The 13,675-nt window shown below is 37.3% G+C and overlaps 1 protein-coding gene across 3 annotated transcripts in view; it reads right to left on the bottom strand.

Annotated features, from left to right (window-relative positions):
• The window catches only part of SLC9A8 (solute carrier family 9 member A8), a 70,317-nt gene that overhangs the window by 44,469 nt on the left and 12,173 nt on the right, over window positions 1-13,675 (bottom strand). For 2 of the 3 annotated variants that reach the window (XM_088153439.1, XM_088153437.1), the window contains exons 3-4: window positions 7,190-7,270; window positions 2,403-2,461 (exon numbers count right to left, since the gene is read on the bottom strand). In XM_088153439.1, coding sequence (XP_088009565.1) covers window positions 2,403-2,461; window positions 7,190-7,270 — 140 coding nt within the window. The remainder of the gene's footprint in view (window positions 1-2,402; window positions 2,462-7,189; window positions 7,271-13,675) is intronic. The other variant, XM_088153438.1, reaches the window with a different exon arrangement.

Here is a 13,675-nt window from a genome sequence, read left to right as displayed (position 1 = left end):
TGAGAAAGGGAATAATACCACATCTGGAACAAACGTAAATCCAGCATCTCTAAGTGTCTATAAAAATAGGAACATTTTATAAAGCAAAAAATACTGGAAATGAATTCCATATTAGCCTGCCCCATTTCCCACCATAAATAGAGAGGATTCCAGAAAAGCAAGCATCCTTGGGATTACCGTTAAAATTGCTTTTTCTTGATCAATTAACAGAATTAAAGAGCAAATATTTGTTATCTGAGGAATTGCCAAAACATGCAAAGTGGCAATTGACTGATTATGTGCCACCAAGTCAGTGTTGATTCCTAGCCATTATACAGATAGATTTTCTCCAGGATAATCTGTCCCTAACCTGGTCCTTCAAGTCTTCCATTGCCATTGTAATCAGTCCATCCACCTTGTTGCTGGTCTTCCTCTTCTTCACTTTCATTCAACCTTTCCTAGCATTACAGACCTCTCCAGAGAGCTAGGTCTTCACATGTGTCCAAAGTATGATAATTTGAGCTTGGTCATTTGTGGCTTGAGTGAGAACTTTGGATTGATTTGTTCTGTGATCCATTTGTTTGTGTTCTTGGCTATCCATGTATTCTCAGAAGTCTTCTCTAACATCAGAATTCAAAAGTGTCAACCTTCCTTCTACCCTACCTCTTCAAAAGTCCAATTTTTGCTTCCATAGAATGTCACAGGGAAAACCATTGCCTACATGACTCTGATCTTTGTAGGACTGCGCATAAAAGGTCTGCACACAATAACAGCACATAAAACAATTTTGATGTCTTGATATAGGTCAAGAATCTGTTGATTTAAATTTCCATTAATTCAACAAAATATTTTCAAGAAGAAATTGGTACATTTGATTAATTGTTGGAGACATGATGCTTAAAATGTAACAGTGGTTCATAAGATGTTGTCTTATGTTAGAGAAGCCCTCTTTACACATATTAAGTATTACTGTGGAGGAAGCCTGAGTACTGTCACTGTCAACAGTATATAAATTGCCCAATGGTTTCTTTATGACTGAAATCCCCAGAATACTTTTAATGTTAAATTAAACATACTGGCTAAACTAATAATATTGTTGAGATTAACTTTTTTTCCTTGAAAGATATGTGGACTGAGGCTTGGCCATTGGTGCTGCCTTTTGGAACAATATGAGATGTACACAGTAAAGTAACTGAGTAACACTAAAGAATGTACTACTCTAACATACCAATTGTCAAATTAGACAACATAATCACAAAGAAAATATAGTAACATAATGTATTATTATTAAGGCTCACCCACTATGCATGAAGAAGCTAGAATTCTATTTTTAAATTAGGCATACTGAGATTCAAATATATCATTAATTGTCTGCAACAGAACTATGCAATTATCTCAACAAATGCCATGTTATCAAGCATTTTTATTCTTCCATAATAAAAGGAAACAAGCTTAAGTTAATCTCCTTTTAAAAATGCTTACAGAAGGAAGAAATAGAAGACATTCCCTAAACATCATCATTGTTCTCTGTAATTCTGAAGTTATGAGGTAAGTGTGAAACAATATATACAGTAGCTAGCTTCATCTGTGCACAAAAGGGAGGTGACAGCATAGTTTGGAAAGGGGAGGGCAGCTCTTTCTGTTGTTAAGGAGTGCACTGTTTTTTAATTGTCTCCAAGGGTGGCAGTGGATATGACCATAGTTGACAAGGCCCAATTCTGTGGTTCTTTTTCACCTTTTGGCAGGCTTTAAAGGACTAAATACAGTACACTAACTTTTCCTCTTAACCCACCCCAAATAGAACAAACCAACTTGACTCAGGGATTTAAGAAGTAAACTGTGTGCCTTAATCCTTCACCTCTTAATTCCCCAAGCCCCCTAAATTAGACTGAAAATGTTGGCCTTGTGCATTCCACAAGACCACAAAAGGAATGCTGGTGACTGCAGGTTGCCTATCATTGGCTTAGGAAATCTCAAAGTTTTACAAAAATACAGAAACATTTAAAGGTTAACAAAAAGTCCAAAGGACAAGAGGTTCCCCCACGCCCCAAAAAACACTCAGTGAGAACTGAGTGATGGGTGAGTCTCTTGGAAAGGGATTTATGGAATATAAAACAGACATACTCCATTTTGCAATGTTTTATTACACATCCTGTTTTCATGGCTGAATACCAAGCTCAACTGCTGCGTGACTGTAGCTATGCCAGCTCTCTCCAATGTGATCTATGTATTGGATTATAACTCCTAGAATTCCCAGTTAGCTGTATGTACAGCTTACTGAACTGAGATGACCAATACAAAAATTGTTCCTGCTTTAGGTATGAAGCAAAGATCATTAATTTTGGGAGCTGAGCTTTCAAACAGAATTGTTTAAGTACAGCATAAATTACATGGGAAAAATATGATAAAAGTTGCTGATATACCTTCCAGTTGGCCAGCTTTTGAGATTCTATAATTTTTATAACTGCACCCATCAAGATACCTAAAAAGAAAAAAAAGATAAAGAACTATGAGATTTATGAAAAGCTCTGGCCCATCCAAATGAGTGTTTTGAGTGACTAATACTATGATAGTGACATTGGAGTTAGGTTATAATGAATGTGATAGTTGTTTAATACAATCTCCTACCCAAAGGTACAATCTTCTCTGCACAGTAGTTCTGCCCACCACAGTCCCTTGATTAAACCATGCAATAAAATCATTCATTTGTTCATGTGATAACAGGAAGTTATAAACTACTGCATATGAAAGAGTCATCTAGAAGTAAGTAGTCTCAAACAATGGTCCCGTATTCCTTCTTCCTCATCCTTACTGGGCCTGCAATTTTCTAATAAAGCTCTGACTTCTGGGCTAATCCTGTCTGTCTTGATCTTATTAATAATAGATCCAATCTGCTGAGAGACCAGAACAGGAAACTGAAAACAGCTTTATAGTTGCTATTGGTTTAGCTACTCTGAAAACAAAGAATGATGTCACAACCTCTAGAGCTGGGCAACTAAGGAGCCTAGTATTTATTTATATATTTATTATGTTTATGTAGCAGCTCATTTGCCAAGCAACTTTGAGCAACTGACAACAAAAACAACCCAGTAATATGGAAAATAAGTATTCCAAAAAAAAAAAAGCAAATAACACAAGGAAACCAGGCACAAATACTTATAATGCCAGCGTCAAAATTCACTTCACCCATACTGATGGCTCATACAATATCCTGCCCCAGTGACTGAGGGAAGAGTCATGTTTTCAGGGACTTTCCAAAGGCCAGCAGGACTCTAGTCATCTGGATCTCTATCCAGCAACAGAGAAGGTATTTCAGAATTTTAATTCGAAGACCAAAGGATTTTATGTTGATTACAAAGCTAAGTGAAGCAGCTAGGATAATGATGTAATGTGCTTTCCAGCTCAAAGGAAAACTAGTGTGATGATATCATGACCATATTCATATACAGTCATTTCACTTTCCTGTCCCTTATGTCCTCAGAACAGTTAATTTTTTATAGCAAGGTCTTTAGAGAAGAACTGGATTTATATAAAAAGAAAGAAAAAGGCGCATACACTGATAACACAATAATAATGCTAATAATATTTCTAAATATCCAGTCAAAAGCATGGGACAAGCAGGTGATTCATCATGATCATGTGGAATTGCTTCTTTTGCTGCCTGGAAACAAAACTGCTAATATTTAGCTTTTATCTTATCACCATTGTCACCTTTTGACAATGCTCTAAAGAATTTCTTTGAAGGACTCTGAAGTAGCACAAGAGTACCACTACAACATTTCTAGGAAGCTGTAAAGAAGTAAAGCAGTAAATTACAAAATGCAATGTGGGTTGCACCAGCCAAACAGAGAGATTTCCAGATAAATGACACAAAACTGGGACATTCAGAAATATATTTTTAAACAGGGAAAAAACAGTTTCTTATTGAAATAATCAAAAGAATATCAAAGACTGCTTTCCTTTGTACACATTTCGAGATATTAATATTTGATTACCTTGAAAACCCTGTAGCAAAATTGTATAAATGCAAGGAATTGAATCTCCAGAAGAGACCATCAAAATAATTAAATCACAAAATATAAGGGTTGGGAGGGATTTTAGAGATCATCTAGTCCAATCCCCTTCCCACTGCAAGAATTCATTACTATGGTATAGCCCACAGATGGCCATCCAGCCTCTGTTTATGCACTTGTAGTGAAGGACTGTTCACTTCCTAAGCAATCTATTCCACTGTAGAATAGCTCTGTTAAAAATATTTTTCTAATATCCAACCAAAATCTTTGTAATTTAAACCCTTTGTTTCTTATCCTGTTTTCTGAAACAGTTCTATTCCATCTTTTACATGACAGCCCCTAAAGATACTTTAAAATAGTTATCATTTTATGATTGCTGGTTGTTGTTGTTAGGGGGCGAGGATTCTGACACCTATACTCCTTGGTAAGTAGAGTCTGTCAACGTCACTGTGTGGATGAAAGGCAAGTTTTATTGTTGTTACTTTTCTGGTTCTCCTTTCCAGGGCTTCTAGTTCTGCTTGAGCCCAATCCACTATTCCATCTGTGTATTTAATTACTGGAATTGACCAGGTGTTAATTGCCTTGATGGTATTTCCTCCACTGAGTTTGGACTTTAAGATCTTCTTCACTCTTCTGATGTGCATCTTTCTGCCTCCTCCAGTAATGACAACGAACAGCTCACTTCCACCGCCCCGAAGCTGAAGAACAATGCCATCTACATATCGTTACCCTCAGCCACTCACCTCCACCTCCAACATCCATACATCCAACTATTTGAATCAACATACTCCAATGCAATCTGTTCCTCTGCCCCAATTTTCTGGAAAATTTGCTCTTTCTTCTTCAGCCCTGCTAACTTTTCAGCATCTTTCTGTTTCTCCCACCCTCCCCTCCTTTATAATTTTGGACTTTTGGTTTTTGTTCCTTTCTTGGAACAAAATTGGCAGTGCAGTTATTGTTGTCACTTCCTGGCATGCACTGTTTGGGAATAATGAATTTTATCATACAAGATATTTATGTAGTGCATAATTTCAGGGTTCTCAAATCTTCTAAGGTTCCTTGTGTGTGTGTGTGTGTGTGTGTGTGTGTGTGTATGTGTGTGTGTGTGTATGTGTATGTGTATGTGTATGTGTATGTGTGTATATATATATATATATATATATATATATAAAAGCACCATCATTATCATCCAACAATTTGCCCACCAATATCAGACCGGCCCATGCCCTGCTTTTCTTTAGTATAGTAAGGTGAAAATGGTTCTTCCTTTGTAGAGCATTTGATGAAGAAGACTTTTAGTGTGGATAGTGACGTACTGGATATAATCTTTTTGTTTTTTTATATTGGTTGTTGTTATGGTTTTATTCTTTATCTAGGTAAGGAACCTAGAGACCAGTGAATCACGCAACACATACATTTTTGTAAAAAATAATAAATAAATATAATGTATTAATACAGTACACAAGTCCAATGGGGAGGGAAAAGAGAAACTTGAACGCAATGTTTCTGGGTGACTATTAACTCAGCAATATTTATAATAGTCTAATGTTATCATCCCTTAGGGTAATAAAGAATATTGATTGCTTAATTGTTTAGACATTACAAAAGGCTTACATGAAGTAATGTTGGGCTTTTATATTTCCTCCTCTTCTTCCTTGGTGCTGCCAGTAAGAGAACATTAGAAGTTTTTGCTTCTACTAAACTCAGAAAAATTGTAATTATGGAACTATGGAATAAACCAGCTTCATTCTATGATTTTTAATGCTGGCTCATTTCTCTCTATCAAAAGATAGCAATGCCAAATCACTTCTATACAATACTGCTCCCAAGGAAAACACAGTATCCATGGAATGCCAAGGAGCCAAGACTGATTCAAAGCAATCTTTAGCTTCAGCAAGTGGTAGTACAGGTGAAACTCGAAAAATTAGAATATCATGCAAATGTTCATTTATGTCAGTAAGGCAAGTCAAAAGGTGAAACCAATATATGAGATAGACGCATTACATGCAAAGCGAGATATGTCAAGCCTTACTTTGGTAAAATGGATGGAAAACCATTAGAAAATTCCAGGCTGTAAGCCAGCCTGGAAAATATCCAGATAGGTATGAGGAGTTGAGCAAAACTTAAAGGAATTTATATTTACCTAATCACAAATGGCAGGGGAGGGAACCACAAGTTTATCACATCATAAATTCTTTAGCTCACCCTAAAAATTCTATTCATAAGAACTCTGTGTGCTTCCCTCTAAATGTGACCATACATACTGTTTATGATGCAAGTTATCAGATTTTACACTTGTTCCTGCTGATGCCCTAGAAACGTAGCACAGCTGTTCATATATTTATAGGAACAATCTTCTCAATGGCTGAAACAACAACCATAATCCAGAAACAGGTGGCTCTCTGTTAGCTACTAGTCTTAGGGTTCTCAAAGTCCAGCCAAGCCCAATCTGGTTACCTCCATATGTTTTGGCCAATACCTTTCATTATGCATAATAATTGAGCTAATAGCCACATTGACTGATGATAATGGGAGTTATAGGCTAATATATCTGGATTTTTAAAAAAGCCCACCAACTTAAGCCATACAGGATCAGGAGAAATAACAGCTCAGACTCAGCTGGGGAGGTACTCTTCCATCCTACCCTGTTCTGAAATAGTAAAGCAAGATACTCCTGTGAAAGCTCTCAAAGTACCAGTCACTTATTAGGCAGGGTAAAAATGAGTCCCAGAAATCCTTTGCCCAAGATTATATCTTTCACAACTCTGAACTACTACAGGCAGAAGAGGTGCTAAAACTGCTAACAGCAGTGCCAGATCTACCGAGAGGGTTTTGGATATTGCCATTCTTCCTTGCACAATAATAACCTGCATCCTTCACTCTCTCTCTTACAACAAATTTGTATAATCATCGTGGTTAAAGTACCTTCAACCTGAAGACTGTAGGTTAAAATCCTTGTTCAGCCATGATACTCAGTGATTGACTTGGAACCAGTCATATCATCTCTCCCCTTCACACTAATAAACTTCACAGGATTTTCTGCAGTTAAGAGGGGGGGGAAACTACTTACACTGTCCTGAATCTTATGAAGGAAATGTGTTACATAGGCAAATAACAAAAAGCAAGCACTGGATTAACTTACAATTTGGACTTAAAGAATATCAACGGCTATCATTTCTTCTACTATCCGTACTCACCTAGAGAAACAACAGCAACACTCTCTGGCAAGAAATGCAGTCTGTATCTTATCAATAAGTGCACCAATATGATGCAGATAGCTGAAGAGAAAGTAGACAACATTTAGGGACATTTAACAACAAAGTACTTGATCAAACAAACTGTGCAATTATCCTTTGAATTTAAAATAAATATGAAGCTTGAAAAAAGTTGAACATTCCTGAAACTGAGCCAGTTAATTAAATGATAAACAATAATGTTTAATGTTTTATATGGACTTACAGACACATTTTCTGTGAGTTCTGGTCAAAAGTACTGTAATGCCCAGAGTCACTGGTTTGTGAAATAGGCGGCTATATAAATTAGACAAATAAATAAATAAATGCAGTAATTGTCAGCTTTCTATCAGTTTTGGACAGAAGAAATGTTTTCTGTCCAAAACTAAATAGAGTGTCTTGATGTCAAATGTCTTTGTAAGTTTGATCCAAAGAATTATTTCACACAACAGACCTTAGAGAAAGCCACTTCTAAGATCATTCTAGAACAGTTCACAATGAGATGTACAGGGAAGGGCAAACAGCTATTGAGGGAGGGGAAGTTAGCTTTTTGTGGGAAGAATCAATAGCACACATCTCCTATTTATACATGAAATCCTAGGATCCAAAGCTGTATATCAAACCATAAAAATGGCAAGGTTCTTATAATGTGTCATATTTTTTAATTAAAAAATGAGTACAATAGATTTGTTTCCATGTAAGCACGAAGTGCTATCACTGAAATGAATGAGATATACAAGTCAGAAGCAGCCAATCTTTTTAGATCAGTAGGCACATTTGTTATTATGAGAATATATTGGAGGCCCTGTAGCAAAATAACTGCCATGATGCACGTGGTGAATCACAAAAACACCTGTTTCCAGATGTTCTTCTCCAGCATGGTCTCTACCATCCAAAAAGACCTCTTTCTTTTTTGGGAGTGGGGGGAAGGGAGATAGGCAACCTTGCTAAACATGCAACCTAGTACCCCTAACCCTGTGCCATTGGCGTTCAATTTTTTGGTGTGCCTTTAGCATTCCAAAACCAACCTCATCATTATCCTGCCATTTTTTTTAATTTGGCAAACTGTAAATATTGTCCTCTGCCCTTCATATTAGGAATCATAAGGAAACCGACTGTCAGATCAGTTGTATGGTCATCTGCTACCTGGTCTATTTTCTTTCCTATAAATATCTGAATTAAAATTCAAAAAACTGTATGCTTTAAAGCTTAAGCTTTAAGTGGATGCTTCTGAGAATTTTCCCACTGAATTAATTATATTCTATCATTGAACACTGTGAAATTTCCTAATATTTTTATGTTTGTTTGTACATGTAACAATACGAATGTTACTCATTTTCCTAGAGACATGTGGTAACAAATCTTAATGATTGAACAATGATAAAAGCAACACAAGTAACATTGGCAAGCATCTACTTGATGAAACTACTTTGTCTATCCAACTCATATAGTTGTGAAATGTTGTAATTACCCCTGTACACGTAGCATTGTGTTTTTTATGATACAAAAGATTCTCTAAAATTTAACGTTGCAGGTATTCCACAACTCATGATAGAGGCTGATACAATTACTGTATGTTATATACATGTAAATGACACAGTTTGCTTTATATATTAAAAACTGGGGAATTAATCAGGCACTTCCCACCCATTCCTGTAGTTATTTGTACTTCACGTTGTGGAGTATTATTGACTTCATTATTTTTACTTTTTATTTTGCAATTATAACATTTTCTTGAAATAGGAAAATTCTCAGTAAATAATTCTACTCAGTAAAATGCAGTATTTTTATTTGCAAATGTTGCCCTCTTAGCACTATACCTCAGGCATTTATTTTTATGGTGTTCTTGTGATACATTTGATTCTGATACAGATTGATACAGCTGATACTTCTGTCAAACAAGAAATACGTGATTCAAATCTGCATGTGGTTCATGAACGAGAAAAATGAATCAAGCTACAGAAAATTCTGAGTCAACTTTCAGAAAGGCATTTTTATGTGAAGATAAACAGTAAGCATGCCATCTGGTCAAACAATTTTATATTTTGTCAATTTTATGCAGCATATCAGGTGCTGAGAGTGTATGCTAATAATGGCATAAGTAACCACAACCATAACACAATCAAAGGAGAAGCTACTTTTTCTCTCAATAAACTAGAAAAAGTGCCAAAAACATGAAGAGTTCTTTTATCCAGAGAACATCCTAGGATAGAAAAGGGCAGCCAAGCACTACATTTTATCTAAATAAATTACACGCCATCCTAATCACATTTATCAGGAGGTAAATACTAGTTAATTTTGGAGGAAGCTAACTTCCAGGAAATATGCTCTCTGGATTTGAGATCAAATTCTCCTCTGGGTTTTAGCTTTTCTTACTTGGTAAACAAGGTAATCCCATAAAGATATGGACATTTGCTGATAGCTTTACATCTTCACAAACAAGAAACTAATCTTTTTATTTCTCTTTGGCAGATACAAAATAGTTATATTTTCTACTTCTGCTCTGCCAACCTTTTAGCTAACAAAGAGTTCCATCTTATAACAGCACATTCAGAAAATGGATCCATTTCATAACCAACAGTAGAAACAGTAGTAAATTAACTATTCATTTAATCCCAAAATGTTTTGGAATTCATAACTTTTAGAGCAGCCAAACAAACAGCAACATCATACCAGTAACAGTAAACCAAGGAGAAGCAGCCAATATTCTAGCAAAAGAAAAAAAAAAGGGGGGGGGTTGTAAGAAAGTTTGCAAAAGTCCTCAAGTGCCCCAGAAAAAGAGAAAGCAGGGAGTGTTCTAATCAGTAAATTTAGTAAAGTTAGATAAATATGCAAGTTATTAAAATCTTAGATGAATTCATCAAACAAAAGAGATTAGGACATTCCAGCCAGGCTTTTTCAAAAAGGCCTTACACAGAATTGTTAACAGCACATAAAACCCAAATCCAGTGGAGATTTAACTTCATCTGACATGTCTATAATGAACAGAGTTGCTCTTGCGTAGCACAGGACGATGCATGACCTAAAATCACACATTGTGACCATTTTGGGGAAATTAGATCTGGCACAGAATCTAGACAACTCTGGGCAAGAAAACTACAGTAATAGCATTTATTCAGCAATCAAACTACAACATCTTGTCATAGGGGAAATGCAACCCTGCTCTGCTGAGATAATGGGGACTGTGTTGAATACTGTAGAAGGTATTACTGGACACAACATGTGATATTACAGTGGCAAGTGACATAGTAGTCAAGTGAGAAACACTCATTCAACAAAGCAAAAGAAAAACGAGAAGTGGCAAAGGAGAGCAAGAGGTTAGTCCATGCCATTGTTTTCTTCCCCTTTGCCCACTTTTTTAGAAGTCATGTAGGTGTTTATTTCTCCATACCAATATTTTTTTAAAAGTTCCTCAGGTGTAATCTTTAATAAGTCATTTGGCAAGTGGGGCAGCCATACAAGGTGATGTGTTTACAAATAAATAAATACAGGCCTTTTTCTATGCACTGAGATGGGATGCTTTTCCACAAGCACTAGACCTCAAGTATAATAATGTAACATCAAGAATAAGGCTTCCTAGACTTTTTTGCCACTGTTTGGAAAGCAGCCCATTCAGATTTAATTTGGACTGAATTTATCAGGTATATTAGCCTACTTAGGTAAAAGTTTCCAGGAAGTTGCCTGATAACGAATCAGATGGCTCGTACAACTATCTCATTATTATCTGAATTGCTGTCAGTGGCTCCTGAGAGTTTTATACAACTTTTTCCTGCCCAACCTAGAGATGTCATGGATTGAATTTGGAAGTGATGTGCTATATCAATCACAGTTTCTTGTCTTAATTTGTATTACTTTCCCCCTCATTGCCACAGAAAGGTCATTACTGAGATGCACTCTCCAGTCAAACATCTACCAGCCCATTTGCCAGTTGGTCAATTACATTCAATGACTCACTCTGGAGCTTTAACGGCAGCAAACCTTTCAGAGTAGTAGGGTAGAATTTTGCTGCATCACACTTACCCTGTATTTCAAAATAGCCTCTCCTACAAGCTCACAGTGCTTCTGTAAAGAATACCATTCAGAGTACTGTTTGGGCTCGAGTGGCACATAAATTGCAGGGAGGGAGGGAAGGAGTTGGTGATAACCACAGATAATGTCATTTGGAGTAGTGGTTAAGGTATCAGGCTAGAAACTGGGAGACCAGGAGTTCTAGTCCTGCCTTAGTCATGAAGCCAAATGAGGGACCTTGGGACAGTCTCTCTCTCTCTCAGTCCTAGGAAGAAAGCAATGGCAAACTACTTCTGAAAATCTTGCCTAGAAAACTGCAGGGACTCATCAAGGCATTTGCCAGGAGTTAACACTGACCCAAAGGCAACCCCCCCCCCCAACCAAGCCAGCATCTATAGACCCCCAGGGAACATGTTTTGTTGTGCCAGATTTTATTATCTTGTTATTATAGAGGTAGCATCTATGTAGTTGTACAAAACCACTGTCAGGAGGATGTGATGAAGATGGAACTGGCTGCTTTCAAAATATTCTTACCATAGCCAAGAGTTCAGTTCATGATGCCAAATGTGAAAAGAAAAAAAGGAAATGTCTTTGTGGCATATGAATATAAATATTTAGAACTTTCTTTTGCAGTATCATCTACCATTTTTTTTAACTTTAAATATTCCATTTAATGCTTTTCAAACATTAAGTTGGTCCTGGAGGCCAGACAGACATTAATTAAGCCAAAGGATAAAGGACTGTTTAAAAAAGTCATGGACTATATATATTCAATCCATATTTTCTTATACTGTATTGTTTCACATAATATCTTATGAGGTATTATTATAGCATTTTTAATAAGTTTATAAAGAAAAATCTAGGCTTTCTGATATTAGCTGGTTTCACACACTGCACTAAATCATAATCTGGTTTAGTAATATATGAATCCAGCCACAAAGCACTTCTAGCTATTCAAAAAATCACTAAAAACTCACAAGAAGTTATGTTTATATTTTTGGAGGGGAAAATCATTTGTTAATTTTAGCTACAGAACCATATTTTAGATAAGGCACTACCATTATTGCCCATCGTTTAAAAAAGGTCCAAGAGTCATCAAAACTGGTTTCCTTAGGGCAAATAACTCCCTAATGCAGTTATAAGATTTGCAACTATTCAATGCATGACTTGTTCCTATCCTGTTTAAAAAAAAAACAAAAAACCTTCAGAGCCTTCCCCATCTGTGAGAAAGAGTAGCATAGGATATACTTGAATATTTAAAATTGAGGAGCTTATGGGTCCGAGAAACTCTTTTAGATATTTATCTCAAAATGGCAATAATTTGTGTTTCAGTTTATTGTCGAAGGCTTTCACGGCCGGCATACAATGGCTGGTGTGGGTCTTCCGGGCTGTGTGGCCGTGTTCTGGAAGTTTTGTTTCCTAACGTTTTGCCAGCACCTGTGACCGGCATCTTCAGAGTGCAGGAGCACAGACAGGAGCAGTTCTCTCTGTGCCTGGGGTGATGTGACCCTTTTGTGGGTATTTATAGAGATCTGAGGGGGGAAGGGGGGGATTGGGGGTGTGTGGGGGGGGTTGGGTTACTGAGTGGCTGCTTGTTTTGGTGTCAGAATCTCTGTGTATCTTCCTGGGGATTAGGCAGGGTTTTTTCTTCTATTGAATTGTTAACGAGGGGCTGCTGGGGGTGATTAGCAAGTTCATTGTGTGAACTGTTCACATGTCCTGGTGGTTGAGCTGAGTTCATTGACCTTTTGCAGGCTGTATTTTTCAGGATTGGTAGCCAGGTTTTGTTGATTTTTAGACTCTCCTCTTTTTTATTGAAACTGTGCCGGTGGTTGTGAATCTCAATGGCTTCCTGGTATAGCGGCTGTTGGTGTTGTCCAGTATCTCTGTGTTTTCAAATAGGATTTTGTGTCCAGTGTGCTTGAGAGCATGTTCAGCTACTGCAGATTTTTCTGGTTGCTATAGTCTGCAGTGCCTTTCGTGTTCTTTTATCCTGGTATGGATGCTGCGTTTTGTGGTCCCGATGTATACTTGCCTGCAACTGCATGGTATGCGGTATACTCCTGCGGCGGTGAGGGGATCCCTTTTGTCTTTTGCTGATTTTAGCACTTCTTGTACTTTTCTGGTGGGTCTGCAGATTGTTTGGAAATTGTGTTTTTCCATCAGTTTTCCCATGCGGTCTGTGCATGGGAAATGCTACCAAAACAAGCAGCCACTCAGTAACCCAACCCCCCCCACCCCCCAATCCCCCCTTCCCCCCAGATCTCTATAAATACCCATAAAAGGGTCACATCACCCTGGGCACAGAGAGAATTGCTCCTGTCTGTGCTCCTGCACTCTGAAGATGCCGGTCACAGGTGCTGGCGAAACGTTAGGAAATAAAACTTCCAGAACACGGCCACACAGCCCGGAAGACCCACACCAGCCATGTGTTTCAGTTCT

Source organism: Python bivittatus, unplaced genomic scaffold, assembly GCF_059951505.1.
Source record: "Python bivittatus isolate LINGU-HERP-01145 unplaced genomic scaffold, Pbiv_v1 ctg000700_np1212, whole genome shotgun sequence".
NCBI lineage: Eukaryota > Metazoa > Chordata > Lepidosauria > Squamata > Pythonidae > Python > Python bivittatus.
The sequence above is the reverse complement of the archived record's forward strand: the minus strand, read 5'-3'. Positions and strand labels throughout refer to the sequence as shown.